Source organism: Mollisia scopiformis, assembly GCF_001500285.1.
Source record: "Mollisia scopiformis unplaced genomic scaffold LY89scaffold_12, whole genome shotgun sequence".
NCBI classification, from domain to species: Eukaryota; Fungi; Ascomycota; class Leotiomycetes; order Helotiales; family Mollisiaceae; genus Mollisia; species Mollisia scopiformis.
In genome coordinates, this window is record NW_017263592.1 from 84,008 (window position 1) to 107,675 (window position 23,668).

Sequence of the window (23,668 nt, forward strand, 5' to 3'; positions counted from 1 at the left end):
AGCGAGATCCAGCAACTGATCGACTCCATACACATACATGTTGCTAAACGTCATCGGAAATCTTCTGAAGTTTTAGAGGGCCGGGTTGAATCTTAGTTTCATAGACAGCAAGAAGAGATTATTCCCTTTGCAGAAGGTCATTGCAATGTCACAAGACACATGCACAGAGATTTTAGATTCTGGCGAGCAAATCAGGCTATTGTAGACCTGTAAAGCTAGTGTGAAGTTGCCAAGATTTGGTAGAAGGTTGAAACCACTAGGCGAATGCTAGTCGCCTACACCCAATCTTGACTTCTAATCGAATTCACATAAAAGACTCAAACGTAAGGCTGCGTTTCGAGGTAGTCGAGTGTCTTTAAAGAGAAAGAAGGGAGTGGCTTTACAACTTTGGCGGGCGCGCACCATCTCCAGAATTTGCACCCCCAAATGCGCGTGGGTGACTGTGGATGTTAAAGTGGCCCTGACTAATCCTTCTTCAAAACAATATGAATACCAAAATCGGCAAGTTCTTACGTTGCACTCTGTGAATGGGATCACGAATCCGCTTTGTGATTCATTCGCTCCATATCGGCAGTATATAATCTCAGCTTCAGGCAAGCCACCACCCAATAATCTATTGCCAAAGACCAACGAATTCAATATGACACCGCCCCCAATCGAAGACAGACTCGCCGAATTGGGTCAGAGGGTCTCGGACTTTGAGACTTGGTACAGAACCACCACCAAAGAGCCCATGCCACAAGAATGGCAGGAATATTCCTACTCGGTGAAGCACTGGTAAGAGGAATTGCCAAAAGAGGACAAACGAACAGAGCGTAAGAAAGCAAATGCAATCAAGAAGTACAGAGAACATCTTGGCGGACTGGGGCATGGCATTGCTAGCTGGTTGGCGGTAAATGGTCCTACGTCTGCACAATGGGAAGAAAAGTCTTGTCTGAAGAGGGAAGAGACTTTGCACATGTATTCTGTAGACGAACAATCGCCGAGGTATGAGCGTTGAGTGTAATGAGCAGAAGTGAGGAGTTGCTTGCGTCTTTAATATTGGTTGTCGGTGTTTGGGGCAATCTTGTCGGGAAATCAGTTTACTGTTGCTTCAGTTTTGATGTACACCATGGCCAAAATGGATTTCTTCATCTCATGAACTTGTATTAATCCTAGTCAATAGAGCAATTAATCGAATACAGTGCAGCTTTCCATGATAAGAACTAAATTTAAACACACTAGAACTACTAATCACGATTCATTCACCAGACTAAGCAATCATAAGGATGCATTATCAAAGGGCCATGTCTGGATGCAGTGGAATCCACTTTATCTTTCCGTAGCTTGCTTGCGCTTTGCTCCTTTTGACTCTTTGAGAGCGCCTTCTGAGTTCAGCCAGGATATATCGAAGCGATACGTTAGAGCCCAAAACCTATTTGTCTATACGATTGTCTTAATCACTTTCAGAACAAATCATGATATGCCCAATCTTTGATGAATGAAACGTATAATATACTTCCGGATTCAGGACCACCTTAGGTGATGGATTATATAAATTGGTATAAGAATTAAAAAAAAAAAAAAAAAAAAACCTTGGTCCACTCAAAGTGGGATAACCCGGGTTGAGTTAATTATGGTTAATATAACTTCATATTAACTCTCTTTTAGTAATACACTCACTGAAAATCTTACTCCATGAGTTCACCTCGTGAATACTGCTTGCTGACTTGGCCGAGTTACATTGACTAATGCATATTCAATTCTTACTGGCACACTTGGACCAATCGGATCTTATCACGACAATGCAAGACATACCGAGTAAGTGACACATCAGACCACGTGAATAGCATTGGGGCGCTTTCAAGTCAGCCGCAGAAAAAATAATCCCCATAAGTATTCAATTTCTTCTAGGCTTCCTTCGTTCCTTATATTTTTCTATGTTGCGCATCGCCATCACGTACAATTCACGAATACCCATTAAAATTCCAGACTTAGAGCAAACTATAACATCCAGTTCTCTCGCACTGCACTGAAAATCTTTTCGCAAGTTTCCCCGAGGCTATACATCAGATAGCTGCTTTTGATCAATAGCACTAATTCGCAAAGCAGTCAGGCGACATGGGGGAAATAGAGAACGTGTGCGGTCGAGGGCCAAAAGAAACCATCCAACTTGACGTTAAATGGCAAAAGACTCTAGACAAGGCTGCTAAGGGTGTGGTCACTGTCAAGTTTTGCCATACTTGGTCGTTCGACGCCGAGGACGCATGTTCTTCCGAAGCCACGGGCTTTGTGGTCGATGCAGAACGAGGGTGGGTTTTCTGCTTCCAAACTACCTCCACAAAAGCTTATTTCTGTATAGATACATCCTCACAAATCGACATGTAGCTGGACCGAACCCGTTCTGGGGCAGGTGTATTTTCGAGAACCACGAAGAGGTCGACGTCCATGTGATTTACTACGACCCAGTCCACGACTTTGGTATTCTTCGCTATGAGCCCAAATCAATCAGGCATATGTTCGTTTCGGCCATAGCTCTACGGCCTGACCTGGCCAAGGTCTCCGAGGAAGTTCGATTAATCGGCAACGACGCGGGGGAGAAACTTAGCATCCAGTCCGCTGTGATCAGCAGAGTAGACAGAAATGCACCAGACTACGGCAAATCAACCTACAATGATTTCAATATCAACTACATCCAAGCCGCTGCTGGTGCGACTGGCGGGAGCTCAGGGAGTCCCGTGGTCAATATCGACGGACAAGCAGTGGCATTACAGGCTGGAGGAAGAAATGCCGCCGCAACGGATTATTTCCTTCCACTTGATCGTCCACTTCGTGCTCTTGAGTGCCTTCAGAAAGGAGAACCTATCACTCGCGGTACGATTCAATGTCAGTGGAAATTCAACCCTTTCAATGAATGTCAAGGCCTTGGCTTGTCTTCAGAATGGGAGACAGCTTTCAGAGAGGCTTTTCCAAATGAGGTCGGAATGCTGGTAGCAGAACGCATCATACCAGAGGGTCCGTCAGATTCGAAAATCAAAGTTGGAGATATTCTCATTAAGGTTAATGGGAAGCTTCTGGCACAATTCAAGAACCTAGACGACATTCTCGATTCCAGCGTTGGATGCATCATAGATGTCCTCTTACAGAGACGTGGCGAAGACGTCGAGGTTCAAGTTGAGGTAGCAGATCTCCACAAAATCACACCGAATCGTCTTGTTTCAGTTGCTGGAGCTACATTCCAGGACCTCTCATATCAACGAGCTCGAGCCCACGGAGTTGCCTGTAAAGGCGTCTTTCTCTGCAACGGACAGGGGTCTTTCTTTCCAATACCGGATAATCGTCTCATACAGAAAGTCGATTCTAAGGCTACGCCCGATTTAGATACGTTTATCGAGGTCATGAAGGCGATCCCAGATCAAGCAAGAGTCGTCGTGACATCCACGAATCTTAATGATCCACTTACTCCTCAATTTCACATATTGTGTATTGACCGTTATTGGTCAAAGAAGATGAGACAATTTGTCAGAAATGATAAGACTGGTTTATGGGACTCTACAGATCTTGCCGATGCGATTACTAGGCTCCCGCCAGTTCCGCGAACTGCAACTTTTGTCGAACTTCGCGGCGTTCCACCACTTATCGCAGATATAGCGAGGTCTGTTGTCAAGGTCAAGTGTTTTGCTCATCAGGAACTAGATAACACGTGGACTGAAGCACGACCAAGCGTTGGTGTCGTGATCGATGCAGAGAAAGGCGTCGTCCTCGTCTCCCGAGCAACATTACCTCATGGCCTGTGCAACATTTCCATCACAATTGCAGATTCAATTACCGTTGAAGGGGAAGTTTTGTTTTTGCACATTCTGCACAATTATGCTCTTATCAAGTACGACCCTAAACTTGTCATAGCTCCAGTTAAGAGCGTGAAGTTGAGTTCGAAACCAGTGGAGCAAGGAGCCAGCCTGTATTTTGTAGGCTTCAAAAACAACAACATCGGAGGTCCAATATGTACACGAACTACTGTCACAGAGGTTTGCAATCTTCAACTCGAGCCGAACTCTGATTACCCAAAAATCAGGGCGATGAATAGTGACACAGTAAAAGTAGACACGAGACTCGCTAATGACTGTGGAAGTGGCTTCCTCATCAATGATGAAGGAATCGTTCAAGCCTTGTGGTTAACGTCGCTCTATTACAATGGCGACAGTAATGCATTCCATTACTACGGCCTTCCCAGCTCAACAGTTGTACCTATCGTTTCGAGAGTACGTAAGGGTGAAATCCCCAAACTCTGCATTCTTAGTGTCGAATTCGAGGGCATCACAATGAGCCAAGCTTATGACATGAAAGTGTCTACGGAATGGGTTAACAAAGTGGAAGTCGCCAATACCTCTCACCACCAACTATTCAAAGTCAAGAAACGTACGATCCAGTGCGAGGACACTTCCAGATCACTGCTAGAAGGAGACATAATATTGACCATGAATGGTAATATTGTAACTCGCATCTCAGAACTTGACATTATGGATGACGCAGAAACTGTGGATGTACGGGTCGTTAGAGATGGTGAGGAAGTCAACTTGAAGCTTCAGACCGTCCTATCAGAGTACGTATTGTTCACAGACTGAAGTCCGGTATTGTGCTACAAGGGTGTTGGAATCTGGAGCCGTCTCAAGAATGGCCAGTTAATTTTCGGCTTTTTACAGTGCTAATTTGTTGTGCAGTGATCTGGAAACCAAAAGAGCCCTTCTCTTCTGCGGTGCACTACTACACGCGCCTCATCACGACGCTAGGCTCAGAGTTGGAAAGCCACCCAGTGAAGTGTTTGTGTCTTGCATTCTTGATGGATCACCTGCACGCCATTACGGGCTCCACACAACAATGTTCCTTACTCATATCAATGCCATAGAGGCTCGTGATCTTGATTCATTCCTTGAGGCAGCCATGGCAATCCCCGACAACACTAGTGAGCCGAGGTCCATAATTTATAGGAAGTGAATCAAGGCTAACGGAACTCAGACTTCACTTTGACAACGAGGAGTCTCAGTGGTATCGAGCAAGTGATGAAGATGAAGAGATGTGACCATTACTTTCCAACGATGGAGTATATCAGAGCATCGCCGAAATGGATAGCGCGATCGATCTAAGATTGATGACAAGAATGGGGCATGCCGAATTTTGAGACTGGTATCCTAGGATGTTTGGGTCATTCGTCCGTTGCTTGGGGCATGCTCAGTTCATTGGAGTCCGTGGGGCAACTCACTTACACAGCATACTGCATGGATTTGACAACGCATTTTAGAGTTTACTTTTCCTATCAAGTTCTGTTTTTGATATGCAAAGTCGTTTATGAATACCCCGTTGTCACTTCTGCTAATCGCTGCAGTCCTCTGATAGTGATAGCTGCCAAGTCTTAGGACAATCCACAAGCGCTCCCACTCAGGTACTGCACGTTAATTCGAGCAATTTTCATCCCGAAGCAGCTGCAGCCGATTATCCTATGTTAATGTCATATGCAGCCTAGAGTCATCGGCCCCGGAGAGTTTATGTTACGAGATATTCTAGATTATATATAATATACCATTGACATCATAAGAAATAGTCATACGCTGGATCACGATGCATGTGGACCGACTAGTGCAGACATTAAACAAATTCCATACCGTTATGATAAAGTAGATCGTGTGATAGGAAGAAGAATCTGAACCTTAATCTAACTTTAAGGTCGGTAAAAGCTGGTAACTTTAAGCTAACATACACTATCAATCGAAGGAAGCGCAACGCATTGAACAACACTTCTCGCCTCTCAAGCTATGTTTTTGATGCCATTCTACAACTTCCAAGCTTGTTCCAGAGAAAGAATCTACGGATGAACGATTGTCTTCCGTCAACAGGGCATTTCTTATCAAAGTATCACGGGCACAGCGCTCCTGAGAGACATCCACCATCTCGTTTCTCGTGCTCTCTTGGCAAGGGCAACTCATTACGACGAAGCTTGGTCGATGGCGAGCATATGTTGGACAGCGGTGCGCAGATGGCTCCTCCGCAGCAACTGTTAACCCAGCATGCACCTCCAGGGCAATCGGCATCGGTGGCACACGCTGTCGTAGAATCGCAATAAACGTCCTCCACGCCTGTTGAGATAAAATCAGTAACAGTCTAGATGATAACAAGAGATAGAGAGAGATTGATTGGGGATGTCTTCTGACGAAAGCAAGACTTACAGACGCCTTGGCCATTTGCATCCGTCACACAAACGCAATCTCCCACTTCTCCGCAGTTAGGACTATAGATCACATTAAAAGATCCACAGACTCCTGGTACACAAGGACACCCAGTTGATGCTGGGTCCGAAATTGACACTGTGCCGGCATCAAATGTAGGTGTTGGTGCCGAGTCGATCACTGCCAAGGTGACTTGTTGATATGAAGTATCGATTAACAGAGGTAGAGGTGGGTCGTCAAGATGTTGGATCGTACAAAGAGCGTATGCGATATTGTCCTGACCGACAGCCGCAATTGCTATCTCCACGAGAGCAAGAGCGGCTAATCCATCGATGATAAACTCGGCAGCAGCTAGGCCTGCAAAGCCTACAGCGAGCCTCGATATCAGTTGCCCAATGACACTTGCAGGGAAAAACTTTGCGATGAACCCTGCCGCGCCTCCTATATTAGTCAGTTGGCCACCGACGCCTTGTGTTACGTAATTGAGAGCGTTGTTGACACTGTTCTCACACATTGTTTCTGGGGCGTTGGCTCCGGGAAATTGGCAAGTCCATGCGAAGCTCCCCGATATTGCTTGTTGGATTTGACAAGGTGATGTGCCAACATCGCAATCTGGATTCATATCTGTGACAGGATTGCCGCATTGATCTGCATGTAGGGACGTGTGTTAGCAATGCCTTTGAGATGCTTTTGAGCACCGAATACATAATCTGAAAACAATTTCCTCGAAACATGAACTATTCCAATCAGCTAGCCAAGACTAGTCTTTCACATGACGAGAAGAGGGAATCAATGTGCGAAGAAATAAAGGTACCTTCTATGACCGCATCGACAGTGAAACTTGTCTCGCGTCGTTTATGTAGAGCGGCCGAACGTTTCGAAACACTTGTGGTGTTTGATAGCTGATTCAACTGTTGTGTGAAATTGGCGATGTTCACCGCAAGAGCGCCATTGCAATTTGCACCAAAAATATAGAACCCGGTCGAGTTGACGAGTAACGAATCTCCATTCGCAGATGTGATAGCGATTTGATTTGGATTGGTGACATCGTAAAGGTATGATGTTCCGTTTACTATGAGGCTGTAGTAGTAGACTGTGGTACTATTGAGATTAAAGTACATGCTGATAGGACTGTTGAGCTGTGTGTTGGTGGTGAGATTGTTTGATGCGACAACAAGAGAGGAGGTTGGCACAGGTAATGTGTAGCATGACGCAGGGCTGCTGAAAGCTTGTACAGTAGTGCCTGTGAATGTTGGAGCGAGAGATGTTGATTGAGTATACGTCGAGATTGCATTCACAGAGACGGACTTGCTGGAAGAGCTGATCGAATAGCTCTGTTTGCTTGAAGATAGTGAAACTGTATTAACTTTGGAGCTAATGGAGCTGTGTGTGGTCGAGGAAATCGAGGAGAGCACTCGGGAACTTGACGTGGGTGATTTGGAGGATGTGCTCGTCATTGGAGATGAGGTAGGAGCAACTTTTAAGCTTGATGAGCTTGTTCTGGACGAGCTCACGAGCTTGGAGCTACTGAAGCTGAGTAGCAAAGAAGAAGAGCTGGAAAGCACAGTCTTCGAACTTGTTGAGAGGCTACTGGTCTTCGATGAGCTGCTTAATGCAGAGGACTTTCCGGAAGACGATATTGGGGTCGAAGTCTTTGATGACTGTGATGTGGAAATAGTTTTCGGACTAGAAGGTAGACTGCTGGTACTTGCTGAGCTGCCGATGGTGGACACCTTCCCAGAAGACGACAAGGAACTCGAGCTCTTGGAAGCGGAGGAGCCTATAGAGATAACTAGGGAGTTTGTACTGGTAACTTTCTTCGAGGAAGATGTGCTCGTGAGGGTCGTAGTTGGAGGTATGACAACGGACAGACAGGAGCATCCACTAGACACCCGAGATGACGGGTATTGAGAAACATATGTCGGTAGAGGGAGTGATGCGTGACTGGTTGTAGTTGCTAGAAGCTGAGAACAGAAGGTTGCAGCAGCTATGTCATGAGAGCTCAGAGCTCGTAAGACGTTGTCGAGGTTACAAGATGCAGCTATAGCTACGTACGGCAACAGCAGGCCGACCAGCATGGAATTGATACCTTGGTGCAGCATCGCAAATGGAGTTGAAGAGGACGTAATTTGCAGCGAGTTGCTTCTAAAGTCGCATACAATACCGACAACAAGCACTTATAAGTGATGGATACCCTTGAAAGCACACATGATACCCTGAAAGTTTGTCAACCTTGGCGTCGGCTTGGTGGACCCTGGAGTCCAACATGGGCGTTGAAGCTATTGAAAAGTTTGAAATAAGTGCCCAAATGAGAATGGACGACTCAGCCTTGCTGGGCGGCGGAAAGGATCTATATTTCCAGCGCAGACCACCGTTCTGACAAACAAAATTATGAGCGGCAAAAATTCATTCGAGTAGAAATACCAATCAGATCTCTGAATAAGATAATAAACCACACTTGTAACCTGCGTTGCGTTTCACGGCAGATAAACTTCTTGGAAGATTGATAGCTTACAACGAACCATCCCCAGAGGAACAAAAGCGCCTCTCATCTCACAAAGATCGAGCTGTGCGTCCTTGGCATAAGAATGATGGGACTCGTCCACATCCAGAACAAAGCCACATGAGCCTCACATAGACGCATAACCCAATTTACATTATTAAAGGAATACTCCGTATATTGGGCGGTACTGCGAGCCTAAATCAGGCCATTCTGACGCCAAATGCGGGGAGACTTTACCCGATCTGAGTATTGACAAGCTCGATTGGGGAGGAGGTAAGAAGGTGCTACAAGTACCGCTATATGTAATATGCAGAGTGACGGCGCTGAGAAGACCTGGCGAAAAGGGTGCGACATTGTGTGAGCTTTCATATTGGAACTTTCCGCGTTGATTGAAACAGTGGTGGCTTTGACCTTGACTATCAGTACTCCTGATCAGATGTCACTTCCGGTCTGCCTTCGACGATTGACTTTCAGAGTGCTGTGACAGCAGTGAAAGTCGACCATTGTGATGTGCAGGTTGTTCCACTTGCGATATCGACAGATTGGTTCTGGTGGTTATTGGCGAAGAAATAAGGTTAGAGCCAAATCCCAAAGCAGTTTAGTGTCAGGAACCCATATTAAGTGATACAAACTGAACTTTACTCTCGTCACATTTTCCTTCTCGAACTCATTCTTACATACTCTTCCCTCTCTGAGTGACTCAGAAATGATACAATGATACTGTTCTTTGGTCTGATTGTTGTCTGACCGCATCGGTTCAAAAGCACTCCGGATTCTGCCATGGGAAAGTGGTCATTCGAGTCGAGGTCGATTGTCCTGCATCTAATTTAAGTTTATTGCTTGCCTGATCCTACGCCAGGACTATTTTCGTGTGGAGTGGGCATGAAGAGTGTCCCTGCACGTGATATAGGTCGAACTCAAATCAAGTGAGATTAGGGACTATCTCTCTAGAGTTGAAGGATCTCAAACAGAGTCTGGTAGATACCAGCAGACTTTCAGCTGAGTAATGAGGGTTTTCTATGTGATATCCATTTTATGTGCTTTGATATCACGTGCAAGTCACGACTACCTAGGTACCTGCCTGGACATTTAGCAGAGAGAACGTAAGCAGAGTTGCTCTCTCTCTACTTTCGCTTCATTACTTTCTGCAAGTTGATTTCTCCTGCCTGGCGGTCCTGGCAAATCTGGTTCATATCCACTACCTGGGGGGAAGGCTAGTGTTCTTGCTTCACTGCCACGTCTCCGCTGCTTTTGTGAGAGATGAGCAGAGCTGATGTTGCTTAAAATTGTATGTTTGCGAAATCTTTCGGCGTGATCTCCATTCAACAAGATTTAACGATGAAGCTCGAACAGACACGACTTTCTCATGAACAAGTGCGGCAAGCTCTAAAAATAGCATCGCGGCAAGCCAAGCTCAGCCTCATGAACAATGTTCTCACCTCTTTCTCTGATTCTTGCAATTGCATTGTCGAAAACTTCTCCTTGCTATTAGTGAAAGACATTTCAAGACTCAAAGACCAGGTTCTTGAGACAAATATTACTCAATTTTTCTTGACAAGTGAAGCATTTTTATCTACCCAAAATGCGTAGCCTTGCGGCAGCCTTGCTCTTGCCTGCCTTTGCCAATGGCTACAAGACATTCAAAACAGTCTGCTCCAAACCTACCGAGTCTGTCAACTATGTCTCATCTGCAGATACTCGATCTACATTAGATATACTGTGGAGTTGCGTTTTGACGATAATTGCTTGCACTTGGAGCGTTCAACACCTCAACGTTCCCGAGCAGCGGGAACGTCGCAATCCAGGATGGATTGGAAATATCAAGTGGGCTTTGAAGAGAACTTGGACAAGTACAAAGTGGATGCTGATCACAATAATGGCTCCGGAGGTCTTGCTAGTGAAAGACTGGAGTGGGCGACATCTCGCTAAGAATAACTCAGCATCACTTCAGGAGTTCGCTATGACTGATGGTGTTCCTTGGAGCTTGAGCCACACATTATTTGCAGACAGTAAGACTCTTTCTTTTTCTTCTACCCTTTAGCTAGAGGCTCCTATTGCGCATTCGTGTATTTGGCGCTCTTTTGGAAAGGAAGCTGTACGCTAATTCATTCTAGTGGGAGGTTTCGTCCTGAGAAGTTATTCCTCCGAACGCCTTCACAAGGAGACCAAAACCGGACATCCCTACAAGTCGACCAAGTCCAAGTACTCGCAGCCCTTCCACTTAACAGCTTTGGAGCTTTCCAAGCTTCGCGCAGCTGGTTTTCTCGATCGATTGCCTTACATGACCGAAGAAGAACTCCTCGACAAAAGCAAAGGGGACAGCTTCGTGCGAACTATATCCCTAATCCAGATCTTATGGATGGTGATCCAAATCATTGCTCGCGGCTTTCGCCACCTTGCAATCTCTCAACTGGAAATTGGCGTTTTGGCGTTTGCAGCGTGCGCTGTGATCCTATACATCATAAACTGGAGCAAACCAAAAGGTGTTCAAACGCCCATAACTATAATGAACTTCGAGGGCGAGATTCCGGACGAAGTCATTACCATTATAGAGAAACAGCGTGCGGGGAATGATATCATCTTGAATATCCTGGGAACAGCTCGAGATTCCACTGAGATCAGAGGCACACATATACCCAACGATTACGTCTACGATCCAGATCTACCAGGCTACGACGACAACCAAGAGGTGTGGGCGATGATAGCTGGGACCTTGATCTTTGGCGCCATACATCTTGCGGCGTGGAATTTCGTTTTCCCAAGCCGCATCGAGCTGGTCTTGTGGCGGTGCTCTAGCATGATCTGCACGTTCTTTACGGTTCTTATACTGGTATCTGCTGCTCCCGATGTCTTCCTCGATCGCTTGATTCCTGATAGGACGACTAAGTTCTCCTTCTTTCTTATGAAGACTGCGATGTTGATTTATGTTGTGGCAAGGCTGTTTTTGCTCGTCGAGCTGTTTCGGACTTTGTGTTTTCTGCCGCCTTCTGCGTATATTGCTACTTGGGCCTCGAATATTCCTCATCTTGCGTAGTGGAGTGTCTTGTTCATATTAAGGTGATCGTTGTATCTTCACTGTCTTTCTGCGAAATCCTCCCTTACCGGTATCATATTTCAGGGCATTTTACAGGAATAATCGTTACCAGGGTCGTTGTCCCAATCAGTCTCTCTCGATTCTTTGTTCGAGGACATCCATGTACTTACCAGAGTCTTATTGGCTATATATTGTACGACCGGGACGGGACATTGTTTCCATGAACTCGATCAAATCACAATTAACATCCTCACTTACATCTTACAACTTACATCTCACATCTACGCAAATCGGCACAAATCACCAAAATGATAAGCTCAAGCGATACTTTCAGTATTCATATTCCAACCGCGTTTCACATTATTAACCTCCCAGCACAAAAGAGAAAACCACTTTCCCAACTCCTCTCCTTGCCTCAACACATCACAAACAGCCTCCCGCACTCGCACATCTCTTCCCCAACCCCAACCCCAATCCACTCCCCCCAATCCCACCGACACCCAAGCCCGTCCCTCCTTGCCGTCTAGCCACCACCGTTCCATTAGAGCATCCCGTCCCAACCGGCGCACAAATACTAACCCCACAGCAATTCTGCACCCAGCACACATCACCCACCGGACAATCACTCTGCTTCGCACACGGCGTGGCACCCGCGCAGAGAACGTCCTGGACACAGATGCCGACGTTGGAGCTCGTGAGGGCGCAGGTGCAGCGGGCGAGAGGTCCGCAGAGGGAAGAGGGGTAGATGGTGAATGTGCCGCATGTTCCTGGATTGAGACAGGTTCCGTTTGTGGCGGTGGGAGAGGGAGAGGTTGTTGTTGAGGTGAGGGTTGAATGACTTGTGAGAGTCGGATTTGTGGTTTTGAGTGAAGATGAGGGTGATGATAGCAAAGTTGGCGTTGTGGTTTTGACGGTAGATGAGGAGGATGAAAGCAGGGTATGGAAAGTTGAAGTTGAAGAGGAGAGAGTGCTGGTAGGGTCTTGTACGGGTGTCTGCTTGATTGACGTGGATGCGATTGCGCAGACGAGAGCTGGCAGGAAGAGAAGGAGATGCAGGGGAGTTGAGAGGTGCATTTTGATGCTTAGAGTATGATATGGGAGATGATTTGGAGGAGAGTTAGGTGTTAGACTTCTTTGATCTTACAATGTTCTGCTGAAAGTACACAGCAGCTGACTTTATACACACCCATCACACTGCCAAACCATTGCCCTTCACGCCATGAAGCTTGGAAACTCCACCAAATATTTCCTGTTACCAAATCGTTCAGCCAAGATATGCATGGTCATGAGCTTCTGTTTCTTTTCTGCACGATCAATGCAAGGTCATGATGTCTTGCTTGGAGCTGAGCATCTCGTGTAACAATGTACCACCTCCTTTATGATATTGTTTTGCTCTCGAGTGATGTCAATTGTCAAACGTAACGATAGGTTTGTGTTCCAGACATAAGTTTAACGCTAAATGTGGGATGAAAGGCGTATTTAGGCACTTGCCATAACGCCATGCAGGATTATATTTGTACTCGTATCCCCTGACCCGAGCCCTTAGATCGGTACACTCGTCCGATGTCGTGCATATTGTAGAACCTGGGGACATCCCGCTTGGAATGTGGAGCTGCAAGACAAGCTAAGATATAGAGATCAGACGAAAACGTAAAATATCAGACGAAAACAGCATGAAATCATGGGTCTACGTGGTATCATTGAATCAACTCCTATCTAAAATGCTTGTTGCTCACATCCCCTTTCTTATGCCAACCTCTATGCATATCATCCTTCGATTTCTGCGCATGCTAGATATATCCTACAACAACCACCTCCAACACCCCAAACGGTAGTTCAGAAGAGCCTTCCCACCATATCTCCAAATGCGTGTTTCTCTCATACTCTCCATACAAAAGAAACTCCTAAACTCCATGTTATAAAACGACCGCGAATCAGTTTCCAATCAGTACAATGATGGACTGCGACTTCCAGCAGCACCACCACACCAGCAGCTCGTCTCGTGACTATGCTCAACCTGCACCACGACGTCAACACCGTGTAATCGTAGAAAGTCTGTGGCTCGCTCTTTCACATCATCAAGGTCTGAACCTCGGGTTGCGATGATGTGCATTACGCCTAGAACTTGCTCAGTTGCATTTTCACTGCCCGTGTTCTCTCCCATCCAGAATCTTGGGACGTTGTAAGATTGGACGCCACGAAGATCGCTAACACCAGCTAAGGTGTCACGGAGTGTGTATTCCGCCTCGTCAGGGACGGTAAGCAGAAGTTTCCTAGCGGAAGATTTAAGCAACGGGATAGAGGAAAAGAAAATTAAGATGGCGATTACGCATGATGCGATAGGATCCCAGCCGTTGAACTTGGTAAAGTAAATGAGCGCAGTGGAAACCATGACTGCTGCAGAGCCCATAGTATCGGCCAAGACGTGGAGAAATATACCATGCATGTTCTCATTTGCGTGAGAGTGAGAATGAGCAGTATGAACATGGACTTTCTCCTTGCTGGGAGAAGGGGGCATTAGGAGAGGCGAGTGAGAATGAGAAGAATGGTCGCCGTGACCGTGGTCATGATCATGCATATTATCATGATCGTGGTCGTGGCTGCAATCGAGATGTGAATGCGATTTCTCGTCGGAGTGAGAGTGGGAATGCGAATGGTCGTTGGAATGGCCATGGCTGTGTCCTCCATGGTCATGATGGTGTCCATGATGACCAAAGCATGCCATGCCGACTAGATTGACTGCCAATCCTAATCCACTGACGACGAACAGCTCTGCAAGTCGTTTTGTCTCCCTGCCATCGATCAATCGCTCGGCTGCCTCGGCCAGAATCTCAATACTAATAAGCCTGAATTTTGTTAGCAGAGATAATAGATGCCAGATCGGAGTCTGAGCTCACATCAGGAAGACCGCATTTGCAAAACCAGATAGACTCTCAATCTTGCCAAATCCATATGGAAATCTCTCACTCGGTGGCCACTTGCTAGCAATTGATGCAAACAACCCGACCCCCAAAGCAAGACAGTCGAAGAACATATGTATGCTGTCGCTCAGAAGTCCAAGGGAATCCGTCAGGTATCCATAGAAAGCTTGGACAAGCATGAAGGAAAAATTAAGACTGGTAATGTTAGCATATACACCACACCGCCAGTGAAGGTTGCATACCACATGAAGTAGAATATCCTTCGTGAGTCCATGTTTGCCATTATGATATGCAGTAAAGGCCATGGTAGCGTAAGGGGCAGTATAAAGCTGGTGAATCTTGACCGAGGCTCCTCTTGAAGAGCAAGAGGATGTAGATGTCCATGATCATGCGGTATGACATTCGCGGAGTTCAAAGGCTCGAAGGAGTCTATCTGCGAAGCCGCGGGCGATACTTCATAGTTGTGCTTCTCGAGAGTAGCCGTTGGTGGCAAGTCATTGCTACTGAGAATTGGAGGTGGGTATCCCGAGTACGATGGTTCCCGTTCATGGCTATGACTATGACTGTGACTATGGCTATGATTGTACGAATGGGCATGATTGAGATCGACATTTGTGTCCGAGCAGGAATGCGAATGCAAGTTGCCGTTCGAGCGTTCCGTCTTCAACGTCCTGGGCGTGCTCGCAGAATATTGACGACTCGGTGAGTGAGAGTGGGAGTGGGAGTGAAGATGTCCATTGTGTCCATGACTATGGGTCATTGCCGACGCTGGCAGAGCATAGGTTGAAGCCATGCTCTGACAAACAGCGTGTTTGATCGAGCTATGAAGCTCGTGCAGTTGTGGCTGCTCCCCGCATGTGTCTCGTTGCCGTGGTGTACTCGCAATCTCGTGTTGCGCCGAGACAAGGTTTTGCTCTGCTAGCTTCGAGGGGTCAAGGGGCAAGAGTGGTGTGGATCGCGAGGTCAATTCAGGGTGGAAGAGTATATCTTCGTCTTCGTTATCGCAAGAAGAGAGGGGATTGGCAAGGTGGTGTCAGTCGTGGAGGAAGAGGAGAAGAAGTTGGCCTCTGCAAGGTACTTCGGTACAACGTCCTCCTTCGTCTCTTGTTGATCTTTCTGCCCCTGACTTTTAGTACGCGCGGCTACGATAGGCTAAACGCACCGTCATTTGGGGAAGGTGGCCGGCGCTTGTAGGGTTCCCCGGCCTTACATTAGACCACGAACAAAGTGCTGACGAGCTTTCACCACTTGGAAACACCAAAAACTTATATACTTCTAACAGCTGTTCTTACATGATACCCAGAGAGTATACAGCCATTTCTTGACCGTTCGCTCATTTTTCAAACATGCGCTGTATCTGCGATCGCACCTTGGACAATATTGGCATGCTTAAAGCCACGTCGTCATAATGCTGGATTTACTTTTGACTCTGGCAGTCATAGCCTCGACAATTTTCACCATACTCCTCCTTATGCTACCAAGCAGATATGTTAAGCATTCGCCTCCAAAAGCAACATCAATTGCATCTGCAACTGAACCCAAAATCTCCGCCCAAGTGCTGGTTCTCGGAGACATTGGGCGCAGTCCACGCATGCAATACCATGCCGCGAGTATAGCAAAGCATGGTGGTAGAGTGGATGTGATTGGATACCAAGGTTAGTAATAACTAGATACTACACAACCAGTACTAAGAAGGAAACAGAATCCAGTCTTCATCCTGCTCTTGTTGGCAATCCTCTCGTCACGATCATTCCATTACCTCCCCCACCATCCCTCCTCCGATCGAATGCCCTTCCATTTATCCTCGGAGGTCCATTGAAAGTCTTATGGCAGATCTGGAGTTTATTTTACACTTTGGCATACGTTACGAAACCTTCGAGATGGCTGCTCATACAGAATCCACCTTCAATACCGACCTTGTTCATTGCAATGGTCATTTGTTTTCTACGGAACACCCATCTGATCATCGACTGGCATAATTACGGCTGGACGATTCTCGCAGGTACTCGGGGAGATAACCACCCTTTCGTAAGGATTTCGAAATATTATGAAGCCATTCTGGGCAGTTGGGCACCTACGGCATCGTTCACTGTAACACATGCTATGCAGAAGCAATTACGGAACGAGCCTTACAACATTCGATCACCAATATTTACATTGCACGATCGACCCGCTGCTATATTCCAGCCTGTCAGTGGCACGGAGGCGAGGCGAGCTTTTCTTGAAAGGCTGCCAGAGACCGCTGAGCATGCTGAGAAGATTCTGGCAGGGAAAACCAGGCTGCTGGTAAGCAGTACGTCCTGGACTCCGGACGAAGATTTCAGCCTGCTGCTGGAAGCTTTGTGCTCCTATGCATCTTCGAGCAAGCCTCTCCCACCGATTCTTGCAATTATCACCGGCAAAGGCCCGCAGAAGCAAATGTATCTTGACCGCATAGCTTCACTCACTAGAGACTCGAAGTTACAGAATGTTAAAATCCTGACAGCATGGTTGAGTGCCGAAGATTATGCAACATTACTTGCTTGTGCAGATCTTGGTGTCTGCCTGCATATGAGCAGCAGCGGGGTAGATCTGCCCATGAAAGTGGTCGACATGTTCGGTGCTGGACTCCCTGTTGTTGGCTATGGGAACTACGAAAGCTGGAGCGAACTTGTCAAAGAGGGTGTGAATGGTCGAAGCTTTGTCACAAGTGCGGAACTGGCCCAGGTGCTAGGAGAGCTGTTCAGTGACCCTGAGGCAAAGGAATTGTCAATGTTAAGGAAAGGTGCTGTGAGTGAAGGGAAGCGGAGGTGGGATGAAGAATGGGATGAAGTTGCTGGAAGACTCCTTGGTCTCTGTGATTGAGTATTTCGAAGAAATACCGATTTCTTGCAGCCACACTGTTTTCAGTTCCTCGTTTCATATCCTCACTTGGGCTTTAGGTGGGAACAGTGAACAAATCTCCTGCTGGTATCTCCATGAAAATGCGATTAGAATCTCGCTCACGTGGTGGAGAAGCTCACAGCTTGGTTCATTGACCGGCTTCGGAAGCACACAAACTCCACCCAATCCAACGTAGGCCTTTCCGTGAACAGCAGCCATGAAGGAATGCTATTTTGAGAGACACCGAGTCTTCGCGGATATCACAACCAAACTTCACGTTCAGCTGGTTACTCGATTCCACTGTATTTGCACTGTATACAAATCGAGATCTATCACAATTTCCCTCCAACAACGTGAAGATTGATTTACCAATCATAGCATGACTGCCATAGTCATTACCTCCTTATTCATACACATCCTCATGAATTCATCTCTCATATCCAGTCTACCAGAACTTTTTCAACCACCACTACCAACTGGTCTCGCAATCCCAGACAGGTTCACAACACCGCCCATCCCAATCTTCCTCTCCTTCTGAATCCACCCCGGAACCTCCTCATCTCTCTTCTCACTCTTAGCTCTCGCCGAAATAACCTCCCACGGACTCGGGAACCCCGCATTCAACGGTCCATTCTTCTGCTTCGATCCAATGATAGCGAACTTCCCTTGTGCGTGGCTCATGAATCCGTGCAAGAATCCTTGGGCTACAAGACCAGCGACGATGCTCTCGACGTCGAGCATCCGCGGCATTTTGTTGCAGAAAATAATTCCCTGTTTGGGAGACAATTTCTTCCGACCTTCCGGAGGCGGCGCTAGCGAGGGACGCTTCATGAACATGGCGTTGGGGTGAACGCGGCCGTTTTGCATCTCTGTCATGTTGTCAATCGGTCTTATCCAACCCTCGAGGAGCTTTTGGCAGAGTTGGGCGGCGGCGAGCATATCTGACAAGTTTAAGACTGCTGCTTTGTTGGAGGTTGGATCCCAGGGGAAGGTGTAGGTGAGGAGGAAAACTCGCCGGGCCAAAGACCGCCAGACTAAGGGTTCGCAGCGCGATAGTAAGGGGAGTAGGACACCGTGGTGAAAAAGCCACTTTTCGTTCCCTAACTGGGGGCCGAGGGAGTGCTTGAATGCGACCATATTGCCTTTCTTGATGGCGGCTACCACGGGCATGAATATTGGCAGTAAATCGGCGGCTTCCGGTCGATTGGCAAATTCTCCAGAAGGGAAGCGGCCAAGAATCATGTTGGCTGGAATGAGATAGATTAGGATAGCTCGTCGGTGGGATGTAGCCAGGCGAGGTAATTGGTCGTAAGCTGCTTGCAAGCAGAGCTGGGCGTAAAAGAAGAGATTATTGTTGAAATGATAGCGTCCCAAATAATACAGGAACTGGACACGGTGACTTGCTGGGTATAGACTGAGTGGTGGGGAGTTCGCAGAGATATTCGTGAACAATTGATTCGCAAGTCGTGTCTTTCTGCACTGGAGAGCTTATTAGAGATGTGCTTCTCGCATGCTTTAGGAAGGTCATACCTGGAAAAGAAGCTTGAGGACCATATTCGCGAACGAGTATATGCCCACCTTCTTCCCTTCCGGCTTGCCATCTCTGCTAACGCCGTTCCTGTTGGCTGTCCTTTCAGTCAAGCAAATTGTGAATGCCCGCTGGATCAACTCGGCCGTTGCTTCCACCAAAGTCTTCCTCTCGCCTTGCTCCGCGTCCGTGATTGTGTTCAAATTGCTCGTGAGGTCTGGTCTCTTGTCCAACATGGTCGCAAGTTTCGCCAGAACTGTACATAACTGAATCGTAGCTGGAAGCAACACAATACCCAATGTCGCATTGGACATTGCGGTAATGCAGGAGCTGAAGGTGTTATTATTCTGCGGTATGCTTGCGGAATAAGGGCACCTACTTTGCCAAACTGCTCAATTGGTCGTGTGTTCGTACCAAGTCATCAAAATTGACGTCCCTCCAGTATTCCAAGTATTCTTGTATGAATGCCAGAAACCCAGGCCATGATCCTCCCTCGTCAGCCTTGTCATCGTCGCTCATTGGAATAAGTCTTTCGACGTGCTTCTCGAGTCTGCTGCTGTCGCGCCATGATTTCTTCAATTCGAGGCTGAGCTGCGTGAAGTCATCAGGCAGGGGAGGTTCGACTCGAAGATAGTTCTGTAGTTTCTCGTCGTCCTTTGTTTTGAGGAATTGCGAAATGTCAGCGAGGTATCCGTCGAGAAAAGCCATGGTGACGAGCGCAATTGTTGTAATGGGTAGCCATTCAGTGCTGTGGGAAAATGTTATTATAAGAAGATGCGCTACTTATTCATTTCCTATTGTGTTGTGTTTCTCGAGAGTGACGAGGCGGACAATGGGAAGACAAGGCTGGAGAAATATTTTGCTAGACCCAAAACAGTTTAGTCTCTAATCCTTGGCCTCAACTTCACCTCACTCCTCGTGTCTTCATCATGAACCAACAGCAGCGAGTGCTGCAGAATCGCCCAATTCAGCCTTGTTTGTTCATGCTGTGCCATCATCGGGCACCATCACTTATTCGGCGGAACCTGCATATACCGCATACCAACTTTGAGCTTCCAACTGAAGTTGGTAGATGTGGGTCGCTCCAACAAGACCGGATGTTGGCATCTGAAAGCTTTTACTGAATCGTTCGCGTTCCTTCTCAGCAAGCTTTTTTTTTTCTCGTCATTTGAATTGCGCAATATCTCAAGACACTGGCTTTCTCTCATGATGCATCCCCTCATCGAAGTGGGTCTTGCTTATGTGGTTTTTGGCACTTGCGTTGTTCTCCTTTCGCCATTTCTGCTTTTGTTGCGCATAGGTAAGAAGCACCAATCGTCAAGGCCTGCGACGGCACCCAGGTCCGCTACCGCGCAAACCCCCTCGACATCGAAGAGCACTCACTTCACCAAGTGGCAATACACAAAAGCAGTCTCCACTTCTAGCCAAGCTGCCTTATGAAATACGCCAATTAATACTGAAAATGAGCATTGGTAACACTACTTTCCACATCCAATTGCAAGAGGGGCGGCTTCGTGGAGTCATGTGTACCTCCTTGACACCGCATCTGTGTAATGGATGCGGTATCGGCAGAGCATGTCGTGTGCAAGACACTCTATCTCCGGTCACAACCAAGACATACAATGCCTTGGCGGTCCTTCAGACATGTCATGTAATGTAAGCCGCCGATGCCTTCGCCTTGCTTTACGTGCTTACTTGCAAAAAAAAAAAAGATATTTCGAAACGATTGCCATTTTGTACTCGCAGAATACTTTCGTTGTCTGGCAATCAGACTGCATAGAGTTCATGCCAAGGTTATTCTTGCCACAACGTATCGACTCTATCAGATTGCTGCGCTTCACATGGACATATCTGGGAGACCCTCCGCTTCAAGCAGACCACAACATCAAGGACAGGCGAGTTCGATTTAGAAACACGTTATGGACAATGGTGTGGCGGAACATATCTCGAATGGCGGGGCTTCAGGACTTGCGAGTCACATTGAGGGTTTCCGGTATTCATTGGAGTAGCTTACCACCAGAGAACGCTGCTGCCACTATCGAACCTATCAAAAATATCACCGGACCCAAGATTTTCCAACTCATCGTTCCAGACGATATCGGAGCCGAGAAGGCTCCTTGGACTAAACTACCATGCGTTATCAAGACAGTCCCCTCTGCAACACAATACTCAAATCCGCAACTCTAGGCGCCAAATTTAAGATGGTGCTGGGAGAGGATACAGTTGAATGGTGCCGTCTTCGTTCACCTGTCCAGCTTTCTCATTTATCAGTGACGCGGAACCATACAAGGCCCATGTATCTAGTCCGCCGAAGGTGTGAGCATTGGCTGTTGAAGGGCTTTATTGATACTCTCTTACCAGCATTTTTTTCAGGTCCCCTTCCAGGGACGTTTGATGTTGATAGTGCTATACAATTTTTCCGGCCTTGTTGAATGTTTGAATCAGCTCTCCAAATTGATTTCAGAGGTGGTGCTGTGGTAGCCTACCACAGCCTGCTCTCCCTCCAATGTCGTCCGTCTATCGAGTTTGGTCGCGGGTCGCATGTGTCATCTTTGCATCGTCAAAGCGGCACTCCATGCCGATTTAGCAACGTACCTCATGTAGCAAAAGCTTATCAGATAGAGAGAAAACATCGATTGGGGTGTAAAATTTGGCCAACAATGGGACCAATTTCACCCTAGTTGACTGCCACAAAGACAGCGGCAGGTCATTTGTTGTTGGATAATTGACCGTCATTCCGTATCTCAGGAACCATGGGCATATTTGAAGCTGGAAGAAGTCTTCATCGGGGGTTGTCACGTATGCCAATGTGACGAGACTGCATTGCAGTGCAAGTTTAGCACTTGTGACATCTTGATTATCTGCAAATTCAAAAAGTGAGTCTCGATCTATCTCACCTCTTATGGTTTATGGAGACTTGCCTTCGTCGTAAAGATATCGTGGATCCCTCACACGCGTCTTGAGTCTTTTCTGGTCGCAATAAATTTTCTTCATATATGGATAAGAGCAATTTCTTCTCGCCGTTGCCACACTTACCAGATCATCTTTGCCTAACTCTGCTTGGTTGTCCGTCTGGTGGTTAAATCTCAGAACACCGCCAGCAGCGGAATACATCGCTGTTCTATGGTCAGATAACATATGGGAAAGAAGAGCTTGACTTACGGGCAATAAGTTGATCACCCTTTTGGGTCGAGCCTAGCAGCCACGTGGTCAATTCGTTTTGTTTATCTGTATTGGATGCCGAGTTGCCAGCTTTCAAGCCTGCAGTTGCCATCTGGGTTTTTGCTATGTCAGCTTGAACATATATTGAAAGTAAAAGCATATAAGCCTTTCGAATGCAAGTGACGAACATAATAGCATCAACAGCAAAAGAAACCTTACCACAAAGGCTCCAGTCATGGCTTTTTGAACGAAGGCTTGCATGTCCGCTAACGAAGCTAAGCAAGACATAACAAGTCAAGATCTAGTTCTCACCTGTGCGTGAGACCGGATCGATCAGATAAACACTTGCTCTCACAGAGCAGATCGTCGTCGCAGCGGCCAAGAGCAGGTGCATGGTCACAGTAGGCATCATTGTCTAGAAGCTGGAATTCAAGAGGGTGACTTTGAATGAAGTGGGCTCTGAAAGTTCGCGGGAATGCTGAGGGTTGATCGGTCTGTACGGGAAGTAAGGTTACTTTATACCCACCAAGTCTTCTCACCTTCAGTCTGTGATTGTCCAGAACTGAGGCAAACTTTTGCGGTGTGTTTGTTGAAGTTGGTTTTCCACCGTTGGACATCTCCAATAACGATCTATTTCAAGATACCAATGTTAGACCTTAGTTCCCATATCATTGAAGAACAGCTGCAATGCTAGTATGTTTTTTGGACCCGCCAATCGTTTGATACTATTCCGGTCTTTCCTTCGTGGAGAGTTTGATACAAAGTACGTCTCCTGCGTTTCTATTGTCAGCCCAACTTGTACCACACTTGCACGCACCAACCATCCTATTTCTAAAGTCCAACCCGCACTTGCCGCCATTCCTCAAGATATCAGAAGGATCCTTGAGAAGGAAGTGCGGCCAATTGAAAAGTGGAGTGGCTGTCTGCGCCTTCGAATTGCCGCCAGCAGGTATGATTTTGTCCCAACATAACATGTTATCAAAGTCGAATTCCTGACGCCATCAATTTGATCTCGAAAGCGGAAGTTCTTGCTGCCTCGGTCTATTTATGTGCCAACGTTGGTGATCTGAAACATCTTCAACAGCGCACCCGCATATCTGGCAATGTTGGTCATGGCGAATCTTTCAATCCTCCGATGAAATCAATAAACCTGAAACTCAATACACACCTCTTGGCGTAATTGTCCAACCACACCCACACTAGATAGAGACAACTTATGGTGTCTTGGAGGATCTGAGCTGTCAGGTGGGTATCGAGTGTAGCTCACCCAACAGAGTTCATAGTCACCATTATATCATCATATGTTGCTCTCTAGGCTATATTGGCTGGTCAGACAGTGGTTAGGAATGCCAAGCGTCCTTTATCTGCATAGATTTTATACATAGATCGTCATAGTTACTCTCATTGAGTTCAAAACTTCCACCTGTCAGCACAACCGTCCGCAGTCGAGTGTGAAAA

General features: G+C 46.8%; 10 protein-coding genes across 10 annotated transcripts; 6 read left to right on the forward strand and 4 right to left on the reverse strand.

Annotated features, from left to right (window-relative positions):
* Positions 1-1,891: 1,891 nt before the first annotated feature.
* Positions 1,892-5,544, forward strand: LY89DRAFT_684784 (trypsin-like serine protease). The gene is made up of 5 exons (XM_018214953.1): positions 1,892-2,025; positions 2,092-2,291; positions 2,342-4,582; positions 4,701-4,942; positions 4,996-5,544. Exons 2-5 carry the CDS (start codon positions 2,101-2,103, stop codon positions 5,121-5,123), a joined length of 2,802 nt encoding a protein of 933 aa, XP_018071047.1. The 5' UTR covers positions 1,892-2,025; positions 2,092-2,100; the 3' UTR covers positions 5,124-5,544.
* Positions 5,545-5,889: 345 nt separating this feature from the next.
* LY89DRAFT_733700 (uncharacterized protein) lies at positions 5,890-7,321 on the reverse strand (the record flags this gene model as incomplete). Its single annotated transcript, XM_018219835.1, has 3 exons — positions 5,890-6,110; positions 6,201-6,848; positions 7,015-7,321. The coding sequence occupies 3 exons, from the start codon at positions 7,319-7,321 to the stop codon at positions 5,890-5,892; spliced, it is 1,176 nt and encodes a 391-aa protein (XP_018071048.1).
* Positions 7,322-7,577: 256 nt separating this feature from the next.
* Positions 7,578-8,111, forward strand: LY89DRAFT_669161 (uncharacterized protein; the record flags this gene model as incomplete). The annotated part of the gene is made up of 1 exon (XM_018213071.1): positions 7,578-8,111. One exon carries the CDS (start codon positions 7,578-7,580, stop codon positions 8,109-8,111), a length of 534 nt encoding a protein of 177 aa, XP_018071049.1.
* Positions 8,112-10,210: 2,099 nt separating this feature from the next.
* On the forward strand, positions 10,211-11,946 carry LY89DRAFT_707221 (uncharacterized protein). The gene is made up of 2 exons (XM_018217585.1): positions 10,211-10,712; positions 10,818-11,946. The coding sequence occupies exons 1-2, from the start codon at positions 10,286-10,288 to the stop codon at positions 11,735-11,737; spliced, it is 1,347 nt and encodes a 448-aa protein (XP_018071050.1). The 5' UTR covers positions 10,211-10,285; the 3' UTR covers positions 11,738-11,946.
* Positions 11,947-12,160: 214 nt separating this feature from the next.
* LY89DRAFT_781987 (uncharacterized protein) lies at positions 12,161-13,193 on the reverse strand (the record flags this gene model as incomplete). The annotated part of the gene is made up of 1 exon (XM_018222533.1): positions 12,161-13,193. The coding sequence occupies exon 1, from the start codon at positions 12,809-12,811 to the stop codon at positions 12,161-12,163; it is 651 nt and encodes a 216-aa protein (XP_018071051.1). The 5' UTR covers positions 12,812-13,193.
* Positions 13,194-13,417: 224 nt separating this feature from the next.
* LY89DRAFT_616191 (cation efflux protein) lies at positions 13,418-15,732 on the reverse strand. Its single transcript, XM_018210756.1, has 3 exons — positions 14,901-15,732; positions 14,635-14,853; positions 13,418-14,583 (listed from the first exon to the last, which is right to left on the reverse strand). The coding sequence occupies exons 1-3, from the start codon at positions 15,449-15,451 to the stop codon at positions 13,683-13,685; spliced, it is 1,671 nt and encodes a 556-aa protein (XP_018071052.1). The 5' UTR covers positions 15,452-15,732; the 3' UTR covers positions 13,418-13,682.
* A 397-nt stretch (positions 15,733-16,129) lies between these two features.
* Positions 16,130-17,502, forward strand: LY89DRAFT_697098 (uncharacterized protein; the record flags this gene model as incomplete). Its single annotated transcript, XM_018216876.1, has 2 exons — positions 16,130-16,313; positions 16,361-17,502. The coding sequence occupies 2 exons, from the start codon at positions 16,130-16,132 to the stop codon at positions 17,500-17,502; spliced, it is 1,326 nt and encodes a 441-aa protein (XP_018071053.1).
* Positions 17,503-17,803: 301 nt separating this feature from the next.
* LY89DRAFT_707224 (COP9 signalosome-like protein complex subunit 12) lies at positions 17,804-19,923 on the reverse strand. The gene is made up of 3 exons (XM_018217586.1): positions 19,428-19,923; positions 19,051-19,378; positions 17,804-18,999 (listed from the first exon to the last, which is right to left on the reverse strand). Exons 1-3 carry the CDS (start codon positions 19,754-19,756, stop codon positions 17,980-17,982), a joined length of 1,677 nt encoding a protein of 558 aa, XP_018071054.1. The 5' UTR covers positions 19,757-19,923; the 3' UTR covers positions 17,804-17,979.
* A 320-nt stretch (positions 19,924-20,243) lies between these two features.
* LY89DRAFT_684790 (uncharacterized protein) lies at positions 20,244-20,654 on the forward strand. Its single transcript, XM_018214954.1, has one exon. It carries the CDS (start codon positions 20,258-20,260, stop codon positions 20,486-20,488), a length of 231 nt encoding a protein of 76 aa, XP_018071055.1. The 5' UTR covers positions 20,244-20,257; the 3' UTR covers positions 20,489-20,654.
* On the forward strand, positions 20,392-21,358 carry LY89DRAFT_63037 (uncharacterized protein). The gene is made up of 2 exons (XM_018211239.1): positions 20,392-20,704; positions 20,761-21,358. The coding sequence occupies exons 1-2, from the start codon at positions 20,511-20,513 to the stop codon at positions 21,233-21,235; spliced, it is 669 nt and encodes a 222-aa protein (XP_018071056.1). The 5' UTR covers positions 20,392-20,510; the 3' UTR covers positions 21,236-21,358.
* The last annotated feature ends 2,310 nt before the right edge of the window (positions 21,359-23,668 follow it).